Source organism: Papio anubis, chromosome 4 (genome assembly GCF_008728515.1).
Source record: "Papio anubis isolate 15944 chromosome 4, Panubis1.0, whole genome shotgun sequence".
NCBI lineage: Eukaryota > Metazoa > Chordata > Mammalia > Primates > Cercopithecidae > Papio > Papio anubis.
The window spans coordinates 161,198,251-161,212,779 of record NC_044979.1 but is presented as its reverse complement, the minus strand read 5'-3'; the positions used below and the strand labels follow the sequence as shown (position 1 = coordinate 161,212,779).

General features: G+C 37.8%; 1 protein-coding gene across 6 annotated transcripts in view; it reads left to right on the top strand.

Annotated features, from left to right (window-relative positions):
* APP (amyloid beta precursor protein) overlaps positions 1-14,529 on the top strand; it is a 285,398-nt gene that overhangs the window by 259,697 nt on the left and 11,172 nt on the right. For 3 of the 6 annotated variants that reach the window (XM_017956498.2, XM_017956497.2, XM_017956495.2), the window contains 3 exons: positions 4,797-4,850; positions 8,163-8,263; positions 13,969-14,115. In XM_017956498.2, the coding sequence (XP_017811987.1) occupies positions 4,797-4,850; positions 8,163-8,263; positions 13,969-14,115 (302 nt within the window). The remainder of the gene's footprint in view (positions 1-4,796; positions 4,851-8,162; positions 8,264-13,968; positions 14,116-14,529) is intronic. The other 3 variants (XM_017956499.2, XM_009202408.3, XM_017956496.2) reach the window with 1 other exon arrangement.

The following is a 14,529-nucleotide window of genomic DNA, read 5'->3' as shown; positions in this document are numbered from 1 at the left end:
AGTAAAAATATATATATAATATACCTTATAACATGCAGTTAGTACATTCCTTAGACTATATCTAAATATAATATTAGACCTTAAGTGCACTGGACAAGTTTTTTTTAAAGAACCATTGCAGAAAATATGTAGACTGTTTTCACAATGTGAGTCATCACCCCAAATTTGTTTCCTTAATTCGAAAAAGGGCACCTTATAGTAATAGCAAATACAAACAGCATGTTACTGACGATGTAAAAATAATTAAAACTTTACCATTTATGAAAACAATTCTTAATCACATAGAAGAAAACAAATTTAGGGACAGTTCATTATCAAAGACCTGGGCAACTACCCTATTAAATGTATTATTAATAGAGTGCAGATTGTGTTCTTTCTTTACAGGTAGATACATTTTGATCATTGAAAGTCCTTTTCATTCAGTCTCTAAGGAGAATTTTTAGTGAAAAATGTCCAATCTCATTTTCTAAATTGAAGGCACACTAAATTTGCTCTTTCACTAACAGCATAACGTGTAGCATCAGCCTTAGGAGACAATCTGCGTGCACACGTGTGAATGTACACACACACATACACTAAAACCCTTGGGTACTGCCAAGATGTCCATTTCAGCAAAGAGCTTGATTAAGTACTTCTGGATACTTGACAAACATGCAGCTATTACATTGCCTAGGCCTCATGAAAAGAGCTGATATTCTTGTTAAATAAGGATTCCGTTTGAACAGTAAAATCTAGTATAACAGTATTGGGAGGCAATAGGACTTGCAGTGTCAGAGTCTTGAGTTGGGGTACTCTTCGTTATCAGTCCCAACACTGATATATATTCATTATAGCAAACAATTTGAAAAACCTCTCCAACAATTTTTCAATAAAATTGATGGCCGTCATCTCATAGGATATTAAATACTATTCCACACTCGTGAACTCCTAAATGATACAGACCTGAGTTTAAATTCCAGCTCTGCTGTGCGCTTATGAGCAAGTTACTTAGCCTCTCTGGCTGCTTCCTCATCTGTAAAATAAGGTTGATAATTCCTAACTCGGAGGTATAGTACAAGCATTAAATAAGAAGGCATAAAATAACTCTTATCAAAATTCCTGGAACATAGTAAATGTCAGTGGTAGCTTTTGTTTTTTTTTCTTTTTTTTCTTTTTTTTAATGGAGCCAGGATCTTATTAGAGAGACTTTATCAGCCTGTCTCAAGATGGCCTGAACAATGTATCCTTAAAATAATGAATATAATAAGCCATATAATGAGATACAGTCCTAAAGCCATCTCTCTTCTCACACCGTCTCCCACCTGTCCCCAGAAACTTGTTAGTCTTTCTTTTTACAGACATGTGCGCGCACACACACACAACTACTGAAAATATCTAAAATTCTCAAAGGATTTCCTTTTGTTCTTCATGCAGTCCTCATTATCATAGTTTCAAATGCTTGCCAAAAATGTGTTGTTTTTCTCAAGAACAATCAGGGAAATCCAGAGGAGGGTCTGATGCCCGTTTTTTTAATTTACATTGAAAAAAATAAGCATATCAGAGTCTTCCAATATGATATACTCTTGAACAGCTGCAATTTGCCTTAAGACCTTTTTATTCTTTGGTTTTCACATTCACAAAACGTAAATGAATGGCTAGGCTGCAATGAAGCTGTTGTTACAGAATTGTGCTCACAAATCGTGAAATGATCTGGCTGGGAGCATTAGCGTTAATGACATTTGTGTTTGTTCTGCTTTTTCCTGACTGCCTGAGAAGGGCAGCCACAAAGAGCGGCATAGCATGCAGTAACCACCAGAAAGCCTTTGTGGCCAACAGTCTGCCTCTTCGTAAATAATACCTAGATATAATATGTAGATAAAATACTGTAATATTTTTAAAGAGACACAGCAGGTCTTATAAGACTGTATGGATGTATTTGCAAAGTGTGAAGCTGCCTTCTAGTATATTTTTAACTAGCTTTATAGAGGCAATGAGGAAGCCAATTTAAATGCTGAAATTTAGATTAAGTAAGTATTTCATTAAACTTACAAACCAGTTCTTGTCAGGCCTCTTATCCATATGTAAAACTGGTGTACTGCTGATTCCTCATTACCTTTGACCTGGTAGAGAGTTTGTACAAGGCAGCACTGTTAATAGTTTAGGTTTATTACAAAGAACACCAGAAGTAGCAAACTCAAAAATCCCAGAGGTCTGACCATTCTGTTTCTCTCCTCTTACAGCAAAGGATTAGATTCAAAGCTACTGAGATCAAAAGAATAACTCATTGCTGCTTACATTTTATTTTAACTCTATTAAAAGTTAAAGATAAGAGAATCTATTTCTTGTTTTTAAATTACTAAATGGCCAATGTAAAATGTTTTTAACACTTTATTGATGAAGTTACTTTCCGGTTAAGTAAAGGTCCACTGGAAAAATTGGAAAGTATTTGCAATGGATTGGGAAATACACTACTTTGTTTTGTTGGTGTGTATTTTTTTTTTTTGGCAATGATATCATAATTGCCTTTTTAAAAAGAACTGTATTTTAATGTCTGCTCCCTGTGCCACTTATTTTTTTAGCATTAATTTATACTAAATCAGCTTCAATCTTTTAAAGCAGATTAAGGTTTATGTCACTGAAACTAGTTTTGTTTAATCTTCCTAAAAAATAGGAAAGGTTTTATTACTGTTTTTAAATAATACATGCCTATTTAAAAAAAAAAAAAAAAGAAGAAGAAGAAGAAGAAGAGTGGGGAGAGGCAGAGAAACTTATAGGACTATATCATTTGTAAGTTTCTTTCGCATAAGTATACTCATTTGAACCCTGGAAAAACCATTTACTTTGTGACACAACTGAAGTTCAGAAAGAATGTGATTGGCCCCAGATCACGGAGAAAGTAAGTGGTGACATTAACAGTGGCCCCTGGGACCACCAGCTCCTCAGCCTGCATTTAAACCACAGGCCCACTTCACTTACTTCCCCTGAGTTGCATATACATTTTCTAATAATTTAACTATTGATGTATGCACTCACCACCACTTCAAGGTACGTGTTTGCCCTCGTGCATGTGGTTTGGTGTGTTCTTAACTGCAGTTGAAGCACTATTTGGGTTCCTCATCATCAGGAAATTCTCAAAAAGTACAATGACCTTTCAACTAACTGCATTTTACAAGGAGTAATAACAGTTACTCATTACAGGTTGTTGCAGATAAGAAAAAACTTGAAGTATAGAACAACCAAACTTCATTGTCAAAATGTATTTGGGAGTTGCAGAAGAAAGTGAAGTATGTCTTCCTCTAAATGCACTAGTGGAAAACTAGAGAATAGCCATTCTCGCATCAGTTACTACGGAATATTTAATCATAGGATATTTAATCAGTGCAGTTCTGTAGTATTTGGTAGTGTCTGAAACAGGCTTTAAAGGTTATTTGTTCCTCACTATAATTAGAAGATGCAGATGTTAACATTTCTATTTCCATATGGAGAAACAGCCACAGAAGTGGGCGCTTGCCCAAGGTCACAGATGTTGTCAATGTTGGGCCCAGACCTGGGATCAGATGCCTCACCCTCCTTTTGGCTCCACCATGCTGCCAGTCTCTACATGAGAAAGGACCAAACCACCTTACTCTTTTATTTCATCCAAATGTCCTAGTGCTCCCCGAAATATTTTCTCATATTTTGGAGACTTGGCTTACTGCCACTTTTTTCCTCCCTCACTGTTTCTATTAACATGTGTCATCCAAAACTGATTTGGACTGAGAATCCCACCTTTGAATGCCTGGCATGTGTGCATCAGTAAGCTAGATGGTTTTACTGAAATTGTTAGGAGCCATCTCATCGAGCACACCGTGTCTCCCTCAGCACCTGTGCTCGCTTTGTCTTACCTTCTTCCCTTTACACTTGCCACCTTACCAAAGGGGCTTCCCCCTGTGCCTCCACCCCATGGCTTCATTTACCCTATGACCATTTATTAATCCTAAAACCTTCGCCTTTGTCCCCATTCCTTGTTTCTTCAAACACCAGTGTAAACAAGGAAGTATTTTCTAAGCATCAGAAGTGCTTTGGAAAGGTCAGATGGTGGTGAGGAATATCGTACTGTCCACACTGCTTTCTTTGGGTCAGACCCAGAACACATACGAAGGAAAAATTGGGCACAATGGCAAATATAAAATGAAATATCCTCATTTCACACGTTTCAGCTGTGTGTCATCTGTCAAATGGAAACCAGCCTTTTTGAAAAAGAGAAAGACAGAGTGCGGTTTCCCTCTTCTGCCATCATACTAAGGACAAATTTGATTCACTCACTAAATGGTAGATGATGTGGTAAAACTTGGCTCTCCTGATAAATTCATATTTGCACTTCCCCTGGAAATTTAAGAGTCCTTTTGTAGTTAATTAACTGTAAAATAAGATAAGATTGGGCAGTTGTAAAAGGAAGTATCTTTAAGGTTTTCTGCTAGGCTGGGAATATTTTATTTCTAATCAAAAGCCAAGAAACTATCTCTAAACTAGCTCAGAGGAAAATCCACCCTCCCCACCCCTCTTCTTTGAAGTTGCTGCCTATCCTGGTGAGGGCTTTTATTAGAAAACTAAGGAGCAGGACTGGCACATCAATAGCGATCAACCATTTAAAGTGCTGCCCCTCCTGGTCCTCGATGCTCGGGATTAACTCACTGTGGTTCTTTCCTGGCTGCTCCTTTTTTGTAACTTGTTTATTGCATATGCTTTTTTTCCCTGCTCGACTATGTTCGGGAGCCATGACTTACCATCTCGATTTGTCTTGTTTGCTTTCTGTGTCTCTTGCTTCCTGTGCCCAGTTGAGCCTGTTGATGCCCGCCCTGCTGCCGACCGAGGACTGACCACTCGACCAGGTATTGGAACTGCTTGACTTCTGCCTCTCCGCATCTTGTGCCTGAGCTGAGCAGACATTGTCTCCTTTCTGCATGTTAATAAGCCTCTTACTGCTTACTGTAGAGTAGAATCTGAAGTGACCTTAGAAACCACACTTTTAAAAATTCCCCTTGACTTTTCCTTACTCTTCATTTCCCAAATTCTGAGTGATTTGTTTTTTGTTTCTGAGCTTTCCTTTTGAAACCTCAAAGAGAGCCCTTCCAAATTTGGCTTTTTTTTTTTTTTTTTCTTTTCTTTTTTCTTTAAAACAAACAAACAAAAACCAGAGAAGATTATGTAGCTCCTGTCCTTACAAACAGAAGCCCAGACAGATGTAGACTGTCAGGTGATGACTTGGATAACAGTGTGAACATCTCTCCTTTCTTGTTTGGTGTCCAGATGGGTCACTTTCTAACTAAACTGCGCTCAAACTTCAATCAGTTACTGAAGTAGACATGATTTCCTGAAAATACCAGAATTGGTTTCTCGCCAGAGCCAGAAATATATCTTCTCTTTTGTGGGTTGTATGTACTTATTCTCAATGAGTGGCTAAAGTAACACAACAGATGTAGATGCATAATTTTGCACATAAGCCCTTTATTTTTTTATATTACTTAAAAATCCCATTAACACTGAAATAGACACTTATTTTTTTTACAGTTTCACAGGCATTAAGAAGAAACACATTTTTATTTTATGAATAATGTCGTAGCACAGCAGAAGCACATACGTGCCTGGTGTCTACTCCATGAACAGCCTCACCCAACTGAGAGTAGCCAACGCTTTCAGTGAATCAAAAAGAGGAAGAAAGTTATTGAATTGACAAATCCGTATATTCCAGAGAGATTTTAATCCTAAATAACACATACTTTCCCGTATTTATTTTCTTCTTTATCCTCATAATGTCCCCAGGCAATAATCAAAGAACAGGGAATGAACCTTCTTTGAAGATATTAATACACAGAGGTCAACCTTTGCTGCCTGGTTCAGATACAGTCAGCAGCAGAGCCAGAAGGAGACCCACGCTGTCCCTCACGCTTCCACCACAGGCTCAAGCCATGACCGCCTCCTCCAAGCACAGTCACTCGTGAAGACTCAGAGTCTGCCTTGTGGCATCTTCATGCCTTCATGCTGCGATTAACAATGGCAGCAGAGACAGTAGCGTGAGACGTCTTGACAGCCGGTCTCGTTGATGTTATGAATTTCTGTCTGTAGGCTTTTAAGGGGAATTTAAATTATAGTGAGTCAGAGACAGTTTCAGTTCTTCTGATGTCCTCCTTATTGTCAGTGTCATGTAAGGGAATCTCAAGGAGCCAGGAGTTGACGTTCCTGTTCTGCTCAGCCAACTTGTAAGGCCTTGGGCTGAGGGTCAGTTCAGTTCTAATTGCAACCACAGCCAGCTGAGGTTGGTCATTTGCCTTGGGACTTTTTTCATGGTGCTTCTCACTTTAAAAGATTTGCTTTTCATCTACAAGCATAAAACGTAACTTAGAAAGTGCTCATTTGACTCATTCAGTTTTATCAAATTTTTCCATTGGGCCAGCAGAGCCTATATGTTACTGTTGAAATCTCCAGGAAGAGGTGACGCTACCAGTCAATGTTTTTTTTCTTTTTTTAAAAAAAAAATTGTTTTTTGGTTTTTGTTTTTTTGAGAAGGAGTCTTGCTCTGACATCTGGCTACCCAAGTCCAAGTTCTTATGACCCAGACCAATCACAGGCTAAGAGAACTTGAAGGTGAAATAGAACCATTGCCTGTGGTCTTTGTGGAAAGCTGGGAAGGTAGGGATAGGAAAATGAAGTTCTGAATAGCAAAAAGGAGAGAAGGTAACTTCACAGTCTACAAGCCAGGTATAGATTGACATTGATTATGGATCTCTCTTCAAACAGGTTATCAAGTGGAAGCTTTTTGAACACTTGGATGAGGGAATGGGGCTATGTCACAACCAGCGTGGATTTCCTAGGTTTTGTCAGATTATCCTTACCTTCTCCTTGTATGGGCTGTGCTGTTAGACTGGCACATCATATGCTGTGGACATTGTGCTTTTCAGTGTCAGCAAGATGTGTGACAAGTTTCCCAGCATCTCATAGACAAGATTGAAAGAGTGATTAGGCCAAGAGCAAGAAGTAAATTCCCCTGGGAGCCAAAGGAATTGGGAATGTGTAGCCCAAGTAAGACAAGAACCAGCAGGAACATGCCTCTCATTAGGGATGTGATGCCTGTTCAAGGTTTTACTGTGGAAGGGAGAATTAGGCTTGCTCTGTGTTGAATCAGACTTCAAGGATGGAAGTTACAGGGAAACTGATTCTGGCTTCATGTAAATAAGGCCATTTTGGCAGGCAAATCTATCAAAAAATGGAGAGAAATTGATACACTCCTCTGTGTTCAAACAGGAACTGACAGTCTGCCCCTGGGTGGGAACACCGTAGAAGAGATGACTTCAAAGCCCTTTTCATCCTAAAATCTGATGTTTGATAATTAAATGTTATAGCATGGACACTGACGTTTATATTTTGTACTTAGTTTTTGGTTTTTAAATGACTTTGCGTTTTGTTTTAAGCTTCAAATTATTATTTGAATAATGAAATTCATCAGAACAATTCGTATTAAGAATCATATAGCAATTTATAGAGAAGGAAGAGTTTGTAGGTTATAAAATCTGTTAGTCGCTAAGAAGCATCTTAAAAATTATGTACTGTAGCTCTTTATTCAGCAGACGAACCAATTACAATCTGTGTCTATAACTAGAACACTTGACTAAAATCATATAATTTTTACAACGCTTCACTGCATAGATACATGAACATAATTTATTTGTAATTGGAACAAAGCCCCAAAGTAGCAGTTTTGTTCCACTAGGTAATTAATGCTCATTTTTAAAGCCTTTTATTGTTATTTCTGAAGTAATGAGTGCCCATGGAAAAAGACACATAATAGGCTAAACAATGAGCCCCTAAGCCAAGCCAACATATTCCAGGAACAAATCCTTGCCAACCTCTCAACCAGCATTTAACTTCTGCATTTCCCCCATTTTCAAAAATTATAGCATGTAATTAAAGGCAGCAGAAGGCTTACGTTCAGGTTTCCCTTACCTTTTCATTTCTTTTTGTTTAAAATAGGTAGTAATTAAGGATTTAAATATAGGGTATCATTTTTCTTGAAGAAAGTCATTAATCAATTTTCCTCTAACTTCAGGCCTAGAAAGAAGTTTGGGGTAGGCTTTGTCTTACAATGTTATTATTTATGAGTAAAACTAATTGGTTGTCCTGCATACTTTCATTGTGATATAATACAGGTTCTGGGTTGACAAATATCAAGACAGAGGAGATCTCTGAAGTGAAGATGGATGCAGAATTCCGACATGACTCAGGTTATGAAGTTCATCATCAAAAATTGGTACGTAAAATAATTTACCTCTTTCCACTACTCTGTCTTGCCAAATGACCTATTAACTCTGGTACATCCTGTGCTAGAAATCAAATTAAGGAAAAGATAAAAACAAAAATACAATGCTTGCCTATAGGATTACCATGAAAACGTGAAGAAAATAAATAGGCTAGGCTGGGCGCAGTAGCTCACGCCTGTAATCCTAGCACTTTGGGAGGCTGAGGCGGGTGGATCACAAGGGCGGGAATTGGAGAACAGCCTGGCCGACATGGTGAAACCCCGTCTCTACTAAAACTACAAAAAAAAAATTATCTGGGTGTGGTGGCATGTGCCTGTAGTCCCAGCTGCTCGGGAGGCTGAGGCAGGAGAATTGCTTAAACCTGGGAGGTGGAGGTTGCAGAGAGCCGAGATCATGCCTGGGCAACAGAGCGAGACTGTCTCAAAAGAAGAAAATTAAGAGGCTCTATGTGTAGTTCTTTCAGACTACAGGGCAGCTAAGTTCGTGCAGGACTCGGGACTTAAAGTAGAATTAATTTCAATATAGCAGCCACTTTAATTTCCACTGTGTTTTCTGGGAAAATAGGTTTACAATAGGTTTACTTGAAGGATCAGAGTCAAACACGTGCATACGCTGCTTGGTTTTGTAGAACACTTTATATAGCTTAAGTTCACATCTGGAACTGTCTTCCTTTGCTCATTCATCTCTCCCCCAGCTTTTTCTTTTCATTCCCTCCCCTACCTCCCATGCTTTAACTTCTCTTGCAAGAATAAGATCATGGGGTGAGCAGGACCCCGTGATGTTCCTGATAGTGTTATTCATCAAAAGGTTTGTGCAAAGAAGACAGCAGCTTCCTTTTCAGATGAAATCACTTTTCCCCCCTAATGTTAGAATTGGAGTAAATCAAAAAGCCACATCTCTTTTGTGGTCAGCTCTAGTAGTTATATAAAATCCTTTACCAAAAGCTTAGAAATTCAGATAAATCAAATAGTGGATTCTGTTAGGGTTCCATCTTATCAGTAGGTGCAGTAAGGGGTTAAATTAATAAGACAATTTTATCACATTCAGTGGTGGACAGAAAAATGGTAATAAAATTTCCATAGCAATTATACTTGAAGTTATCTCAGGCACTTCTTTTGTTTGTGTGTGTGTGTGTTAGCTTTTTTCAAGCAGAAAATGTCTTTTCAGTATTCGTAAATAAAGTTGATAAATCCTAGTATTAATCTCGAAAACAAACACCTTCAAATTATTATTTATGCCTCACTTGACTCTAAATAATTGTAGCAAATAAAAAACTGACTTGGGATTTGGATTTGCATTCTTAACTCCCATCGTTCTATTTTTACACTAAGACATTTAGCTTTTTGAAGCATGGTTTTCATTGGCAAGATAATCTAGTATCAATTATTATAAAATCAGGGTTTCTCTTGATGAGGCTGTTGCTGAAGAGGTTAATAAAAACTGGGAAACCGCTGAAGAGTTGAGAGTTGGTAGGGCAGAAAGCTGAAGATTAATGTACAGAAAATTTGCATTCACTGGGGCTTGTGTCATATAAGCCCATCTCCACAATTACACTAACGCCTATAATGTGACAGTGACTAATGGCAGCGGCAGCAATTAGGAGAATCAGCTCCCTCTACTGAACTAGTTGATAAGATAATGTACTATAATTAGTGCAATGAATATCACAGAATTACAGTGTTTTCTTAAAGGCACAGGAATATGTCCAGACTTGCATTTATTCCTGATTACCTCACACTAGTATATTAGCTAATTAATGATTTGCTTTTCATAAAAATATTGAGCTAGCATATTTGTTTAGTAAAGGGAATAATTATGAACAATTTCTCATTTTGTTATAAACCATGAGTAAAACACTTTTAGAAGTTGCTTCATTTGCTGTATTTTATATTGCCTTCCAGATTGCTAGTATGTTAGTTTTAGCTTAGAAAAATCAGTCATTTGACTACCTTGAGGCTATATTGAAAGAATTTTTTAGGGAGGTAGAGGCATACCTTGGAAATTTCAGAACACCACAGTAAAACACATTTTGCAATAAAATGTCACACAAATTTTTTGGCTTCCCAGTGCATATAAAAGTTATATTGGCCAGGCGTGGTGGCTCATGCCTGTAATCCCAGCACTTTGGGAGGCCAAGGCGGGTGGATCACAAGGTCAGGAGATCGAGACCATCCTGGCCAACATGCTGAAATGCCTTCTCTACTAAAAATACAAAAATTAGCCACATGTGGTGGCATATGCCTATAGTTCCAGCTACTCGGAAGGCTGAGGCAGGAGAATCTCTTCATCCCGGGAGGCAGAGGTTGCAGTGAGCCGAGTTAGCACTCCAGCCTGGGCAACAAGAGCGAGACTCCATCTCAAAAGAAAAAAAAAAAAATTTATATTTACACTATACTATAGTCTGTTACATGTGCAATAGCATTATGTCTAAAAAAAAGCCATGTACCTACTTTAATTACTTTTATTAGTAGAATATTTTATTACTAAAAAATGCTAATGGTCATCTGAGTCTTCAGCAAGTCCTAATCTTTTTGCTCACGGAGATTCTTGCCTTGACGTTCACTGCTACTGGCTAATCCAGGTGGTGGTTGCTGAGGTTTGTGGTGGCTGTGGCAATTTCTTACGAAGTTTGCTGCGTCGATTGACCCTTCCTTCCATGAAAGATTTCTCTGTAGCGTGTGATGCTGTTTGATAGCATTTTGCCCACAGTAGAACAGCTTTCAAAATTGGAGTCAGTTTTGCAAATCTAGCCACTGCTTCATCAACTGAGTTTATGTGATATCCTAAATACTTTGTTGTCATTTCAACAATGTTCACAGCATCTTCACCAAGAGTAGATTCCATTGCAAGAATCCACTTTCTTTGCTCATCCCTAAGAAGTAACTCCTCATCCGTTCAAGTCTGATCATGAGGTGGTAGCAGTTAGTTCAGTCATGTCTTTAGGCTCCACTTCTAATTCTAGTTCTCTTGTTATTTCCACCACATCTGCGGTGACATCCTTTACTGAAGTCTTGAACCCCTCAAAATCACCCATGAGAGTTGGAATCATCTTCTTCCAAACTCCTGTTATTGTTGATGTTTTGACCTCCTCCTGTGAATCACAGATGTTCTTAATGGCATCTGGAATGGTGAATCCTTTTCAGAAGGTTTGCAGTTTACTTTGCCCAGATCCATTAGAGGAATCACTATCTATGGCAGTTTTAATAGCCCTACAAAATATATTTGAAATATATTTTGAAGTAATAAGAGGCTGAAATAATAAGACTTGAAAGTTGATCCACGGGCTGCAGAATGAACGTGGTGTTAGCAGGCATGAAAACAACAGTAATCTCCTTATACCTGTCCTTCAGAGCTCTTAGGTGACTAGGTGTTTTGTCAGTGAGCAGTAATATTTTGAAATGAATCTTTTCTGAGCAGTAGGTCTCAACAGCGGGTTTAAAATATTCAGTAAACCATGCTGTTAAGAGATGTGCTGTCATCCCGGTTTTGTTCCATTTATAGAGCATGGGCAGAGTAGATTTAGAATAATTCTTAAGCACCCTAGGACTTTTACAATAGTAAATCAGTCTTGGCTTCAAAAACTTAAAAGTCACCAGCTGCATTATCCCCTAACAAGAGAGTCAGCTTGTCCTTTGGCACTTTGAAGGCAGGACTTCTCTCTAATGATGAAAGTCCTAGATGACATCTTGTTCCAAATAAGTCTGTTTCATCTCCACTGAAAATCTGTTATTTAGTGTAGCCACCTTCATCAGGAGTTTTATCTAGATCTTCTGGATAGCTTACTGCAGCTTCTACATCAGTACTTGGTGCTTCACCTTGCACTTTTGTGTTATGGAGACGGCTTCTTCCCTTAAACCTCGTGAAATCAACCTCTCCCAACTTTTTTTTCTTCTGCAGCTTCTTCACCTCTCTCATCCTTCACAGAATTGAAGAGAGTTGGGGGCTTCGTTCTTGATTAGGCTTTGGCCTAAGAGAATGTTGCGGCTGGTTCGATCTTCCATCCAGACAACTAAAACTTTTCTCCCATCAGCAATAAAGCTATTTTGCTTTCTTATCATTTGTGTGCTCACTGGAGTAGCACTTTTAATTTCCTTCAAGAGCTTTTCTTTGCATTCACAACTTGGCTAACTGGCACAAGAATCTTGGCTTTCAATATGCCTTGCTCACTAAGCTTAATTATTTCTAGCTTTTGCTTTAAAGTGAGAGATGTGTGACTCTTCCTTTCACTTGAACAATTGGAGACCATTGTAGGGTTATTTACTGGCCCTGTTTCAATATTGTGGTCTCTCAAGGAATAGGGAGCCTGGGAGTTGAGGGGCGGAGTGGCCAGTTTGGGGGGCAGTCAGAACACACACAACATTTATTGATTTAGTTTGCTGTCTTTATGGGCATGTTTCACGACACTGCAAAACAATTAAAATAGTAACATTAAAGGCCACTGATCACACAGATCACCAAACAGATAAAATAATTTTTAATGTTTGAATATTTAAATAATTACCAAAATGTGACGCAGACATGAAGTGAACCTGTGTTCACTGTTGGAAAAATGGCACCAATAGACTTGTTTGATACAGGGTTACCACAAACCTTTAATTTGTTTTGTTTTCTTTTTTTAAAAAAATACTATCTGTAAACACGACTGTGCAATAAAGCTAGGTATGCCTGTATTTTCATTAAGTTGCAGAGCAAACATGATAATGTTTAGCTATAGTTTTACTTCATCTGGCATAAGATCAACTCCTTATATAACAAGATGATAAACGTTGTGGTGTGCTTCTATCATTTCATTCAAGTAGATAAAGTTGAAAAATAATGACTTGCTTTTATAAACAGTATGAAGCAATGTAGTGCAATAAATGAAATTTCATTTCTTCTTTACAGTGTTCTCAAAATTCTTTTTATGTTTAATCCAAATAAAGAGCAAAAATAAAGCAACATTTCAGATTTTGGTTTCTGGAGACAATAGTAAGAAAGCATGAGTTAAGAGTGACTTAAAATTCTTGTTGCCTATACTTCCCTTTGAAATAACATTATGCTTTAAAAAGCATTACACTGCTAAAGGTTAATTAGAATTCTGCTGAATTACTATAAGTAACAAGATACCTTTTTTTCTATTGTTTAACTCCTTGGTTTCAGAATACCTATTCCTGTGCATTAAAAGTGTCCCTCCAAGGAAATTAGGACATCTACAGGGTTGAAAAACACCCAAGTCTCAGTCACTTAGAGTCAGACATCAGGGCTCAGAGTTTCAAACCTGCTGTGACTGGGAAAATGCTGACCTCCTTTCATTAGTATGATCCGTGCCTTTCTAGCTTTTGATAGATACAAGCGCCATCTTCCCACCACTCCCCAAATGTTCCACCTGTCAGAGTTTCAGGTCACTGCAGACTTTGGTTTTGACATGTGAGGGGCAAGTAGACTTCCTCAGACTGGGGAAGCCACATGTTGTACGTCGTTCTGTAAACTATGATTGTCATTCTTAGTAAGGAGAATATGTGATTTCTTTTCTTTTTTTAAGTAATCATCAAATACGTGACCAACCAGTTGGCCAGAGAATATACTGAAACTTTTCGTATAACCTCATCCAAATGTCCCCTGCATTTAAGAAATGAAATTCTTCTAATTGCATTTATAAATTGTAAATTATATTGCATTTACAAATTAAAATTATTTTTCTTAATTTGTTTTCAAGGTGTTCTTTGCCGAAGATGTGGGTTCAAACAAAGGTGCAATCATTGGTCTCATGGTGGGCGGTGTTGTCATAGCAACAGTGATCGTCATCACCTTGGTGATGCTGAAGAAGAAACAGTACACGTCCATTCATCATGGTGTGGTGGAGGTGGGTAAACTTGACTGCACGTTTGCAAGTGGGAATTAAAGAAGACTATGAGAGAATTAGGCTTAGCTTTTTGCTAAGAACTAGCTAAGTATCTCTTTCAAAAAATGAATCAATGTGCTTCCATGGTGCTTGGGTTACAGCTGTTCTTTCTTGTTTTGCATTTTGTTCATTGCAACTTATCGTGAATATTCTGATTAAGGTATTGAGATTGTGTGTTGTTATCTCAACTTATAATTTGTTTTGAAGTTATCAAAATAACACAAATGATAATGCATGACTTTTAAAAAGTATGATTACTCTTAGGCTTTTTTTTCAAAGACAACAAAAATCAGTGTGAGAAGTTAAAAATAAAAACAGAAGTAGGAAGTTGCTTTTTCCAGAAAAAGCTAAACATATTTATTCCTGGATTTCTTA